We start from the raw sequence: 13,775 nt of genomic DNA on the forward strand, positions 1-13,775 counted from the left end.
ATAGACGCAGAGCTCACAACACAGAGGAGACGACGGCTTGTAAATACAGTCACAAATTCCGAAACGACCTTGTTTGAGAACGTTTATGGGCCTGACATTGAGTAAAATAAACCAAAGATCAACCTGTGATTGTAATGATATTACTGAGGGAGATATGTACCATATATTATTCAAATGCAGAAAATTAGTGAGGAAAGGAACAAGTTTTTAGTATTTGTTATCAAGAATAAAATTCCGCAAACAATGTCAGTCAAGTCCATGCTATCTGAACCCACCATTAAACCTACAAGAAGATAACTGAATTTATTTGTAGTTGACGGATAAAGAAATGAAGTTCAATAGTAAACCGAAACTACACAAAAAGAAGTGGATACGGAGTGAACAGGGATATTATTATTATTATTATTATTATTATTATTATCCAGCAATGACTGAATACGTGGATTCACACTTGCCAGAACGTCACCGTCACTTCTTTGAACTTTGAGGAATTTCTGAGCATGCACGTCAACCCCAGGAGAACGTTGTGACCTTACAGCTGGTTCCTAAAATACTGGCCAGAGGCGGTGTTTCGTAGTTCGTGGTAGATTGGCATAAAATGCCGAAATGTACTACATTATGGCCCGCCGAAATTTTTTCTTCCCGAGAAACCTTACGTGGAGTCACGTGTCGACGACGTTCAGTTGCCGACGTGTGTGAGTGCCACCATTTGAATTACAGAGGAGAGTCTTTCTAAGCGACCGTGACGTTCCGTTAAGTGCTTATACATTTTATACGTTACAGGAGGTACTGTGGCCGCGCTCCGTTCATAGATGTACTTTGGCTGGTACACCTGGTAGAGGCTGTAGTAGATTTCGACAAGCTCATATTTGGTGTGTTTCACATTATAACTGAATTGTAACCTATGTTCTATAAATAAATGCTGTTCCAATACACTAGTACAATGAGGACCTCTCGAGAACATACAGGTTATTGATATTAAATTTCAGATAATGAGTTATCGGAGTATAAATATTCTAGGAAGTGTATGACACATGCCATAGCTGCAAGCTGTACATCACAGTATGCATAACGTGCATGGAGAATGAAGGTGTGACAACTTTGGTTCGCGTCGTGCCAACGTCAAAAATTGTATTAATCGTCTTCATCATTTTGAGAGCTTCTGGTATTTGTCTTTGTCATTAATTTACAAATCAATCATAAAACACAGATGTGTGAGTCAATATTGAAAACACAGTGATTAAATGAGAAAAACAAACTACCACTCATTGGCAGAACAAAAAACATGAGAAGGACTAATATATGTGAGAAATAATTAAAACGTGACTTAGTCTTACTCCCAGCCGCCTATAACGTATAAAAGAAAAGTTACAGGCAGGGCATTTTTAGGAGATTTCTTTTCCAAACTAGTTTGTCTTCAAATAAAGCAAATATTCCGAAGAAATATATATTCTGGTACTTGTGCAGGCATACTTCTGCTGGTATTTTCTCTTTGTTTCACTTATTCTCAAGAGCAAAGGAAGAATGTTCTTTTCTGGCAGTGAATTTTAATTTTTCCCGCAAATTAGAACATTGGATTTTATTGTATTGTATGTTAACCGGGGTCCTAGAAACGACGGAGAGGTTCCGTCCTCTCTGCAGCCGCAGTGGTCCACAACCGTACGACGATTACCCCAGTCCATTTCACCCCTCCGCCGCCCCACACCGAACCGAGGGTTATTGTGCGGTTCGGCCCCCAGTGGACCCCCCAGGGAACGAGTGTAACCCTTATGTTTGTGCGGTAGGGTAGTGGTGGTGTACTCGTACGTGGAGAACTTGTTTGTGCAGCAATCGCCGACATAGTGTAACTGAGGCGGAATAAGGGGAACCAGCCCGCATTCGCCGAGGCAGATGGAAAACCGCCTAAAAACCATCCACAGACTGGCCGGTTCACCGGACCTCGACACAAATCCGCCGGGTGGATTCGTGCCGGGGACCAGGCGCTCCTTCCCGCCCGGAAAGCCGTGCGTTAGACCCCACGGCCACGGGCAATTAGAACATTCTTCGCACTGCCAGCACATTTATTCAACTGTTCTTTTCATGCTACATAGCGCTACGTAACTACGAAAATGTAGTAGACGGCTTCACACTTTCAAAGAAACAAAAGACAGCAAATTTTTCCAAATTTGCAGTGAACGATTCAGCTAAACCTTACAACAGCTTCTGGTATTTATTCGTCTGCTGGAATGACTGCTATAGTCATCACGACGATTCCTTGACAGTTGACAACAGATACAGCTATCGACGCTTTAGACAAAGTCAAAGTATATCTTTAAAAGGCGCGCAAGCACAGTGCTTCTCGTGAAGTATATACAAAGCAAATAACGGCATATGAATCAGGGTAGTTTCTGGGGGGGAATCTAAATTAAATGTAGAAAAAAAATAGGGAAGTCATTATTGGACCGAAGTCTAAAAACAAAAGTATCAATTAACCTATGGGCGGCGTGGCGGACAGCAGATTGCAATTGTTCTCAAGTTGTAAACAATTCTGAGGTAAACAGAAGGGCAGTTGTACAATAGTGAATGAATCAGTTTTTAATGCCGAGGTGGAAGAACTATCTCACAGTTTGCTTAATTTTGCACGGTGAGCGGGGAAAGAGTTCAGCGTGCTATTATTGCTGTGTGTTTGTGCGTTGTAAAATTCCTGCTGGAGGTGTGTAGGTTTGAACTGTGATTTTCCCGCGGAAATGAGGCGAATGTGATCCGATACAAAAGTTGTAGAAGGACGTTATATTGAAGTGGCAATGGGGAGGAAGAGGAAGGCGAAAAGGCTTGAGGACAATCAAGGAATTCACCCTGTCACCGCTGATTTCAAGTATATATATCTTATGAACAGTAGTGTTAGTATTGTACTTTTCTGTTGACGAGATAAACAAAGCTTATATTCTGTCTGTTTTGCAGCCATGAAATGAAATCTGTCAAGAATGTGCAGAGCTCTGGCAATAACATACACAGACCTGGCACGAGTGTACATAGCCCTGCCACGAATGTTTCCTTCCAGCAACCGATCGCGCCGGCAAATCCGAAGAAGAAAAAGAAGCCAAAGCAGAAAACGCAGGTCACCGGGGAGAATATTCAGCAGCTGGCAACACAGTCTGCTCACACACCGATGTTACAGTCATTGGTGCCGTATCCTCCTTCGTCAGTATTTGCGCCTTTCACATCTGGAGGAGCAGGTAATTGCAGTATAGACCTTACTAGAGCCTTTATGTAAACGAATATTTTAATTCAGATTTCTATAAAAACTTTTATAGCGAGCTCATTCATATGTGTTCATTCGTTTGCTGTGTCTGCATTTTCTAATATTTGCATTTACTCTAGCGTTTTCCGAGATTTATATTAGGTTGAAAGATGAAAATTTGGTTGTCGGTTCCCAAAGCCAACAGTTGTGAATGCGGAATAAGGTTTTGGCAACCGATCTGTAGCCCAGCATAACGCCCATGTTTGTGCCATGTTAAAACTACTATGCCACATGTAAAGCAGTTTCTGTTATGAAAGCTAAAATTGCTGTGTGAAGTCTGAACACATCTATTACACAATGGCTAAGTCTCCGAGTGTTTTGGTGCATGATATATACATATATTGTACTTAAACTTGAAAAAATGCGAATGAGCCTGGTACGTAACTTTTCCCTAGGTTTGTGCCTGATCAAGTTTGCATTTTCTGACCCTCTGAAATTCAAGAGGGGAAGGTCCAAGAGAACAATGGCTGTTTAATTTTCACATGCTTCCATCTGCACTACATCAGAAGCTTAAACTGTAACAGGAATAAGTTTGTTACAGATTCCCACAACTTTTGTTCAACTGAACCATATTTGCTGATTTTCTCGTCACATGCTTCCCTGGTATTTAATTAGCTGAGCTAGAAATATCTGAGTCTTCTATTACCCGTTTATCAGATTCATACAGAAATTTTGAATGTAATCTGTAATAGTTGAGTGTAGAAAATCTGTAATATTACATTATCTTACAGGGAAACACAATTAAGCTTAGTGTAGGATAGTGATTTATTCATTCAAGGATAATTTTTATGATGATATAAAATTATTCAGTTTAATACAATGGAGTGTGAGCTGTCTCAGTCTTTTGTGCCCTGTTTTCCAGGTATAGCTGGAAATTACATGGAAGTGCCTATGGGGAAGAAAAAGAAGAAGAAACCAAAGAGACTTAATAATAAGGGGATTCACCCTGTCACCACTAACTTCAAGTATGTATATATTTTTAACGTTGTTTATTAATATGATTCTTTTTTATGGTGATATAGAAAGATTATATTCTGCCTGTTTTGTAGCCATGTAATGAAATCTGGGAAGAACGGACCAAGCCCTGGCAAGAATGTACAAAGCTCTGGTACGAATGTGTGTGCCCAGCGACCAATAGTGCAGCAAAATCCAAATAAGAATCAGCAGGTAAAGCCAACGAGCAACACACAGCCCACTGGGAAGAATATTTGGCAGCTGGCATTGAAGTCAGCTCACACAGCAGTGCTTCAGTCTAAGGAAAAAGCACAGCCCCCTGGGAAGAATGTTCAACAGCTGGCTTCGCAGTCACATCACACACCTGTAATGCAGTCTTCAGTGTCATGCCAAAATTCGTCAGCAACTGTGCCGAGCACATCTGGAGCCACAGGTAACTGCTGAACAAACATTATTTGAGCCACAGTGTAAAAGAGTGTTTTAATGCAGATTCATATGAAAATTTTATAGGCATCTTATTTCTATTAAGCACACTTTTATACATGCTTTTGCTAATTCTACATTTTCTGATATTTGGCTTTTTCTGAAGTGTAGCCCTAGGCTGACATTAGGTTGAAAGGTGGTAATTTGGTTGTCGGTAGGTGATGCTAACAATTGTGAATAAGAAATTAGGGTTGTGGTAAGTGATCTGTAGTGTAGCCTTAAGTCCATGTTTGCACTGTGTTAAAAGCACATTACCCCATGCAATACATTTTTGTTATAAAACACTAAAATGACTGAATGAAGTCTGAACACCTGTATTATTTAATGGATAAGCCTCCAACGAGTTTTTTGATGCATATTATATACCTATATTCCACGTAAATTTTGAAAAATGCAAGTAAGTGTGATACTTAACTTTTACCGAGCTTTGTGCCTGGACAAGTTTGCGTTCACTGACCCTCCGAAGTTCAAGAGGGACGACTACAAGAGAACTGCAATGATTGTTTAACTGTCAGATGTTTCCATGTGCACTGCATCAGAAGCTTAAACTGTAAGAGGAGTAAATTTGTTACATATTTACGCATGACAAGTTAATCTCAACTTTCGCCCAGCTGAACCATGCTTGCTGATTTTTCTCCCATATGATTTGCTGGTGTTGCAGTAGCTGAGCTAGAGATTTCTAAATCTTATATTAGCCACTTACTAAATATGTACATAAATTTTGAACAAAATCTCTGATAGTCTGCACTCAACTATCTCTCGAATCAAGAACTGCCAACATCGATAACTTAGAAGAAGAAATCCTCAGAGTAGTGAAGCAACTTAAATCACTTAATAAATGCAAGTCTTCTGGTCCAGGCTGCATATCAGTTAGGTTCCTTTCAGTGTATGCTGATGCATTAGCTCCATACTTAAGTAATTTACAACCGTTAGCTCGACTTAAGATCCATACCCAAAGACTGGAAAGTTGCACAGGTCACACCAATATTCAAGAAATGCAATAGGAATAATCCGCTTAATTACAGGCCCATATCATTAATGTTGATATGCAGCAGTATTTTGGATCATATTTTGTGTACGAACATTATGAATTACCTCAAAGACAATGGTCTATTGGCACGCAGTCAGAGTCCAGTTTACAACAGGACTAATGACAATACATGGGAGTAAGAGCTTGTACCAAGCAGCATACTCTAGTCCAAGGCACACCGAGGCCGGAACGATTATGAGGGTACATCGACCACTCCGAGAAAGCAGGAGCTTTGCACAAGCTGTGGGAGTGGGTTGACCAGCATGAATTACACCTGTTCTTGAATATGTGGTGTTGGAAACAATCAAACACACACCAGTGTTCTTGACAAGGGAACTTGCTGCACTAGTTCCTGGCAATCGTGTTTGGAGAATAACACATTGCGATTCAATGTACCTTACCACATCAAGTGAGTTCTGTCTTTGCGAGGCGGACTTTGATTCTGTATTAATGTTGTGTTAGTGGATGCAACAACAAGCTATGGGCAACCCTACATTTGACAATAACATGTTATTTACAGACGAAGTAGAGTCCACTCGTGACAGTGTATTTAATTATCACAATTCTCACGTTTGGAATCATCAACCATCTTATTGGGCTGTACACATTAGCAAACAAACTCAATGTACAGAATTACCTTCAGTTTCTTTGGCATCATCTTGCAGGCTTGCTGGAGGATGTTCCCCAGAGGATGTAGTACATGCTAATGGAGCACTGGCACATTTGGCTGCTATGGTGAGATGACATCTAATGTGCCAGTATGACCACTGATGGATTGGGCGAGGACATCCTGTGTCATGACCTCCAAGATGACCTGATCTGAACCACACAGATTTGTGTGTTTGTGGCCATCTTAAAGGTGTAACATAAGCCATTCTGGTGAACATGGTTGGTTCAGAGCCAAGGATTTCAATATGATCCAGGCGTATCTGAAAGGATTCAAAACTCATTGTGACGACAGGTTCAGATCTGACTCTGGCTTCGAGGATGACGCTTTGAACACCTCTTTTAACGAAAAGTTCATTAATGTAACTGTTATGTTCATTCAGCACTCCTGCATCTCTAGCAAATTCTCTTATAACTTTTTTTTATTGTTGCACAGTATTGTTATCTGGGATGGCATTTATGCAGAATCAGGTCAGTGGTGGCTGGTAACTAGCTATTACTTCGTAATGGTTTGTTTTCGGATCTTTGTTTACTGAGACTTTTCTGCTTGTAGCCTCATGTACTTTCAACTGTGTGTGTTTATACAATTAATTATGATACATCGTGAATAAAATTACAAGGAGACAGAATGGCTGGCCACTACTTATCTTTAACCTTTTGGCGGGTTGTGAGGGGGACACTTACCAATAACTGTATTTCTTTTCTGTGTTTGTGGGTATATGTCTAAATGCTTCTGTACATTGCTGGCATATAGTGGTAGCCCACTGCACCAGCTGTAGTTTCTGTTTGTTGTGAAATATAGTTTTTAGGGGTGTGGGAAGCATACATCCACCAAGTAACGTAGTTTTAACGGTTCTTGGGAAGTGTACTTACCACCATAGTGGTTTCTCATGGGGGGATTGGGACATACATGTACCACAAACTTGATGTCTTTCATGGTCCTTGGGAAGCTTGCTTACCACCAACTTAGAGGGTTTAGAAAGCTTTTGGGAATATGTCTTGTCGCCTTGGCTGTACCTGACACCTTGCAGTAGTTCACTTATCAGGTGATTGAAAACTGATACAAAAATAAGTTTTTTAAGCTCATTGTTTTTGTCACTTGGAAATTTTGGAAAAGATTGCATTGCTTCTCCTGTGGGGAAACACATTTGCAACCAGAATAACAGTGTGGCGGGGCGGGTTAGAAATGTGGTGTATAGATGTTTGATCACTCTCTCTCTTGGTACTGTGCACTACACAAGTTACACCTACTTCAGTATGGCGTCTGATCACCACATGTAGATACTGTTCAGACGGTGTTAAAAGGAATGTTAATACTTATGTTTGCAAAGTCTGTGTATACTCTGGTAGCAAACTATCCTGTAATATCTTATAACAATTTTCGGGTGGAGGGCGATTGATTCATCTCTTTAGGAAAATGTCAAAATTCTGCAACAAGTTCTTTTATTTCTTTAGGTTCAAAATAAAACTTGCCATCAGCCTTAATTCACGAATAATATCACTGTCCTCAGCTCACAGTTCATACAACCCGGTACACACACAAGGCAGCAGGAATGTACTTAAGTCCGACCCAAATTATTACATGATTTACAGTCATTACTCTGCTACAATATAAGAGTTTCACATTCGTTCCTTTTTCAGTGGATATCTAATAAAGAAATTGCTTGGTTCTCTTTCCAACAAAACAATCCAAAAATTTCCAAACGTCACAAAACTGCCCGTAAATGCAACTGATATTATAGCCAAACAATCTGGACGCGAGAAGCCAAGTATTTCTTCATTTTCCACATAATAAAGACACAAGTGTTCAACACGACCTGAACGTCCTATGCCTGACTAGGGACTGACTAATGATGTTCCTTCCAGAGCCTATAACTACTTTCATTGTATGGGAAATGCTTAACTCTGATTGGTTGTTCAAAATGACCAACAAATCAAAACAATCCTTAGAGATCATTTTCCTGCTAAAACTGTCGTACGCCAATCATTATTCACGGATGGATATGTGTGTGTGTGTGTGTGTGTGTGTGCGCGAGTGTATACCCGTCCTTTTTTCCCCCCTAAGGTAAGTCTTTCCGCTCCCGGGATTGGAATGACTCCTTACCCTCTCCCTTAAAACCCACATCCTTTCATCTTTCCCTCTCATTCCCTCTTTCGTGATGAAGCAACAGTTTCTTGCGAAAGCTTGAATTTTGTGTGTATGTTTGTGTGTCTTTCGACCTGCCAGCGCTTTCGTTTGGTAAGTCACATCATCTTTGTTTTTTGATAAATCATTATTCACAGATGCATTTACATCACTTCATCATGCAAATATTAATAAAATGTTTAACAAAACCAAACGAAAAGAAAACCAATCTTGAAATAACTTTAGAAAACTATTACTCTACAAACAACTATTCTGGCTGCCTTCTTACAAAAGCAAGTACCCTTGGACATACGTCATCAGCAAGGTGGAGAAAACACAGCACAGCTTTCCCATGACACAGTTACGTAATGCTGTACATCATATAATACTGATCTTTATGTATGTCCCACATACACCCTCTCACTCATTCTCATTTGCTCACACAACAGCAGATTAACTAAATAATAATCTTTTCTGAATTTTATATTACGAAAAATGAAAAGTAGTTCAAACATTTTTATTTATGAAAATCTATGTAAATTGTTCTGCCATTTTGTGACATTCAGTAATGATTCCAAATTATACTAAAAGACAAACTGTTATGAATCCTAACTGACTTTAATTATACAGGTGTTGGTTTGGGGTGTTTTAGGTAATTTTCCATAACTATGAAAGTATCCCAGCTAGAAAGCTGAGATTTTTACACAATCTTTAACAAAGGGCATTATGTTGACTTTTAACTAATACTGAATAATAATTAATATTGTTTATTTAGATTCTTAGGGGCTTCAATATTCTGTCGTTCGAATTGACACAGGTACCGCTTCCCATGGCTAGGCTAGCGACAGGTGTGAATGAGTCATGCTAAGATACAAGTGGCTGTTTCTATCACCATCAAAAACTCCAAAGCTACAAGTCGTACTGCAAAGTAGTACATTAAATGCTATTGTGTATTGACTTGCGACATTACAACAGGTCAGAAGAGAGGCGTGTGGGATATGCAGAGTGATTATAATTAAAGTTAAGCTTTCAAACTGTTGTAGAAATAACAGCATTGGTCAGAATGACGTCAAGTTGGAACAGAATATTATCGGAGGAGGGGGAAAACATGTCGCAGAAGAAAAATAAATTGTTACAAAATGTAGCAATAGATGGCAATGTAAGCATCATAATTAAATAGTGGTAGACTGTGAATGACAAATGAATCCTACAACAATACCAAAGGTGTATGTTTGACGTTAAACAAACTGTACTACTCAGTGTGCATGAGAGTACAGGTGTGATAGTATTAGTTACATCAGACCATCCACCACGGCAAGGTCTTATCATATCGGGTGGGAAAAATTGGTTTTTAATTGCCCTGAGGCCAAAAACCACATAAAAAGCATCAGTCAAAATCAAATTGGGTTATTGATTTTCGTATGACAGGCACAAAACATGTTCAGTATGCTGTCCACAGTTTTCTGCAACAAGTTGAAATCGAGAAACAGCATGTTCCACAACTGATCAAGGTGTTTCCAGGGTCGTGTTCAGAATGTGTTGCGCAATGTGTGCCTTCAATGCAGCTAAGTTTGCAGTCGAAACACTGAACACAACATCTTTCAGATAACCGTACAGCCATAAGTCACACGGATTAAGATCAGGTGATTGGGACAGCCAGGCTGTAGGGAAATGACGGTTGATAATTGTTGCAACATGCAGAGGTGTGCCATCTTGCATAAAAATGATCCCATGCACATATGCATGCTGTTGGAGAGCTGGAATGGTGTGGTTGCTCAAAAGACACTCATAGCACTTACCAGTGACAGTACAGGTAACAGGACCAGATGCACCTGTCTCTTCGAAAAAATATGGCCCTATGATAATTGCCATAAATGCTCACCACACAGTGACCTTTTCAGGATGAAGTGTTACTGGTTGATTTGCGTGTGGATTTTCCTTTCCCCATATTCAACAAATCTGTGTATACATATCCTGTCAGATGGAAGTGGGCTTCGTCTGCCCACAAAATCTCCCACGGCCAATCGTTGTCCAATTCCATGTGAGCAAGAAATTCAAAAGCAAAGGTCTCTTGCTGGTTGGTCAACAGGAAGCAACTCGTGCACATGGGTAATTTTGAATGGATAACAAAGAAGGGTATTTCGTAGGATTTTATTCACCGTGCTCACGGGTGTGTCCAATGTTCGTGCAATTCTCCGTGCACTACATGTTTGCACACTGCCACTCATCTCCTCATTCATAGCTGTGGCCACTGCTTTCATTGATGTCAAGTCAGTTCGTTTCCTCCCTCTACCACGTTGCACGCCAAAAGAGCACATCTTATTGAATTTCCGAGTCATTTTCTCCAGTCCCATGGCAGTCTTTGGAGCGACACCTCTTTTCAAACCCTTCAGTATCCGGAACTTCTGCAGAACGACGTGTGCACAGTCATTGTTCTTGTAATACAACTTTACAAGCAGAGTGCGATCCTCCATTGAGACAGTTGCGGTGAACGTTGCAGGCTCGAAAGAAAGAAAATCCTTGTACCCGGCATGATTATACCAACTTCGATGGGTCACGCACATGACATGTTTTCATTTTTTTATTCTGACTCACACAGCACTGTCTGTTGATCAATTTTCACACTTTTTTTCTTCTTCCGCCATATGTTTACCCCTGTCTCTGATAATATTCCGTTGCAATTTGACATCATTCTGACCAGTGGTGTTATATGTACAGTGTTTTGAAAGTTCAACTTTAATTACAATCACCCTGTGCATACCACCAAAGTTTTTGGTCCTAAATCACAAAATAACTGTAAAAAAATGAAACCAAAAAAAATTAATTTTGGCAAGTCACTACAGATAATGCACCTGCGGAAGGGTTGATGTGCAAAACTCCAGTATTGTTGATTGACACACACACACACACACACACACACACACACACACACACACACACACAAAAACTAGAATGAACTATCATAGCTTCTGAAACTGTTGGTTCCTTCACCAGGGAAAAAATGGAATGGATTCCAGGGAGGATGGATTCCTCACACACTATAGGATGTCAAATCAAACACCTTTCAGCCGTCTAATTTCCTGACTTATTTTACTTGGCTACCGGTATTGGCGATTTACTACGTCATCTTCGGACCCAGTTTACAGACAACAGTGGTATTAGTATGAAATAGATAACAAAAAAGAGAGGGTGCAAGTGTCATATACAGTGGTAATATGTAATAACATAAGAATACCGACCAGTACAGGGAGTTATATAAAGTTACAGATAAATTAAGGAATAAAATAAGAGACTAGTTGCACACTGTATTAACTTCAACTAGTGAGTAAAGTTAATAACATAAGAATACCGACCAGTACAGGGAGTTATATAAAGTTACAGATAAATTAAGGAATAAAATAAGAGACTAGTTGCACACTGTTTTAACTTCAACTAGTGAGTAAAGTATATATGTCATATAATCGTAAAAAAGGAACCTATTAAATGGAGGTCTATATTGCATAGATAATCACAGTATAATGCTAATGCAGTGACTGTGAAACAATTGGAATAAAACAGTATATTCATATACTGATGAGTACAGACTGAAGGTAAAACATTTGATTACATGCCGTCATATCCTAGTAAAACATACCACTTACTGGAGGTCAGCCCCATAACTAAATATATCATCATGTTTCATTTACTACTAATCACTAATAAAAAGAGAGTATAAAAGTACAGCAATGAAATTTATTGATCATGAACTCATAAGAGGCAACTTATTTAATAAAACATTTCTGGTGAAACAAACTGTGTATCTAATGTAATATACTGTGATGATTTCCCACTAGCAAGTAAGTATTGAAATATATGGAAAAGACATAACCAACGTTATCAAAAAAGTGATAAGTCTGCTGGTAAGCAGGCATGTGGTTAGGGGAAATACCAAACCATAAGCTATAAAGTAAGTCTAAATAAAAGTACTGCGATACATACGCAGTATATTAGAAAGACACTTGTTACAATCAGAACAACCAAAGTTGCGTAGCTCTGTATGTCACATAGCCGTTGAGCAAGGAAAGAGAAAGTGGATATCAAGGAATATACCAAAATACTGTGTCTGGTATTATCAAGGCATTAAGGTTCAGGTGTGCAATCTGAATAAACACCCATGTCAACTAATAAAACTTGTAGTTGTGTAAAACAAACACTCGTCACATAACATGAAAATAATGTAAAGAGGGAAAAACTCGCAACACTGATACCATAATGCAACCAATGTAGTGTAGCAACTATTGTGGTTACATGTTGAAGAGTAAAGGTAAGCAAGTAAGTAGGTTGAGGCAACATTAACCTATATCACCCAGGACTTGTGAAAAAACTAGGAAGCTGCAAAAAACTAACATCATCTGTATAATTCGAAAAATGGTAACAGCATGATTGTAGTGCAACCTATAAAAGTGACATTACACAACAAGTAAAAAATATGTATAAATAAATATTCTTGTACATGTTCAAGATCAGTAAAAACAATATTGTGTGTCATTTCATGTTTAGTATATAAAATTGTTAGTGGAAAGTAAAACAGTCGCAGACTACAATTATGTATTGCTCATAGAATGGTGTCTCATATGTTCAGTACACATGAAAGTGCTGCACTCAGTGGAAATGGAAATGAGCGTTTGGTGTCATTGGCTGGGAAACTCCTTACGGGACAGGTCCGGCCGCCTCGGTGCAGGTCTTATTACATTTGATGTCACATTAGGTGACCTGTGTACCGGATGGGGATGAATTGATGAAGACAACACAACACCCAGTCCCTGATCAGAGAAAACCCTGACCCAGCCGGGAATCGAACCTGGGCCCCTGAGGATGGCAGTCCGTCATGCTGACCATTCAGCTATCGTGGCAGATATTGCACTCAGTACTGAGGCATAACCAGGGAACTATGTTGATGCATTTTAATATACAGTCAAACACAAATGTAAAGTAGCCGACTAAAATACCTTTGGAAACTCGACAGTTGAAAGGTGTTTGATTTGACATCTGGCAATGAACAGCTGAGTCCTGCAACCATCTCTGAGAAGATGGACATACAGAGACCTCAGACCCTGACCGAGAGTGACCCATCTGTTGTGAGGAGAAGGGCTAACATGAATAATGTTTTGTTCGTGATGACTGTTGATCGTATAATGGTGCAGAACATGCCCAGTCTATGAATGAATGCTAAAGCACATGTTGCAGCTCAAAGGAAA

General features: G+C 39.5%; 1 protein-coding gene across 1 annotated transcript in view; it reads left to right on the forward strand.

Annotated features, from left to right (window-relative positions):
* The first annotated feature begins 2,329 nt into the window (after positions 1-2,329).
* The window catches only part of LOC126424926 (nuclear RNA export factor 1-like), a 164,196-nt gene continuing 152,750 nt past the window's right edge, over positions 2,330-13,775 (forward strand). Inside the window, exons 1-4 of the mRNA XM_050087770.1 lie at positions 2,330-2,854; positions 2,941-3,215; positions 4,143-4,245; positions 4,330-4,667. Coding sequence (XP_049943727.1) covers positions 2,784-2,854; positions 2,941-3,215; positions 4,143-4,245; positions 4,330-4,667 — 787 coding nt within the window. The 5' untranslated portion in view covers positions 2,330-2,783. The remainder of the gene's footprint in view (positions 2,855-2,940; positions 3,216-4,142; positions 4,246-4,329; positions 4,668-13,775) is intronic.

Source organism: Schistocerca serialis, chromosome 10 (assembly GCF_023864345.2).
Source record: "Schistocerca serialis cubense isolate TAMUIC-IGC-003099 chromosome 10, iqSchSeri2.2, whole genome shotgun sequence".
NCBI lineage: Eukaryota > Metazoa > Arthropoda > Insecta > Orthoptera > Acrididae > Schistocerca > Schistocerca serialis.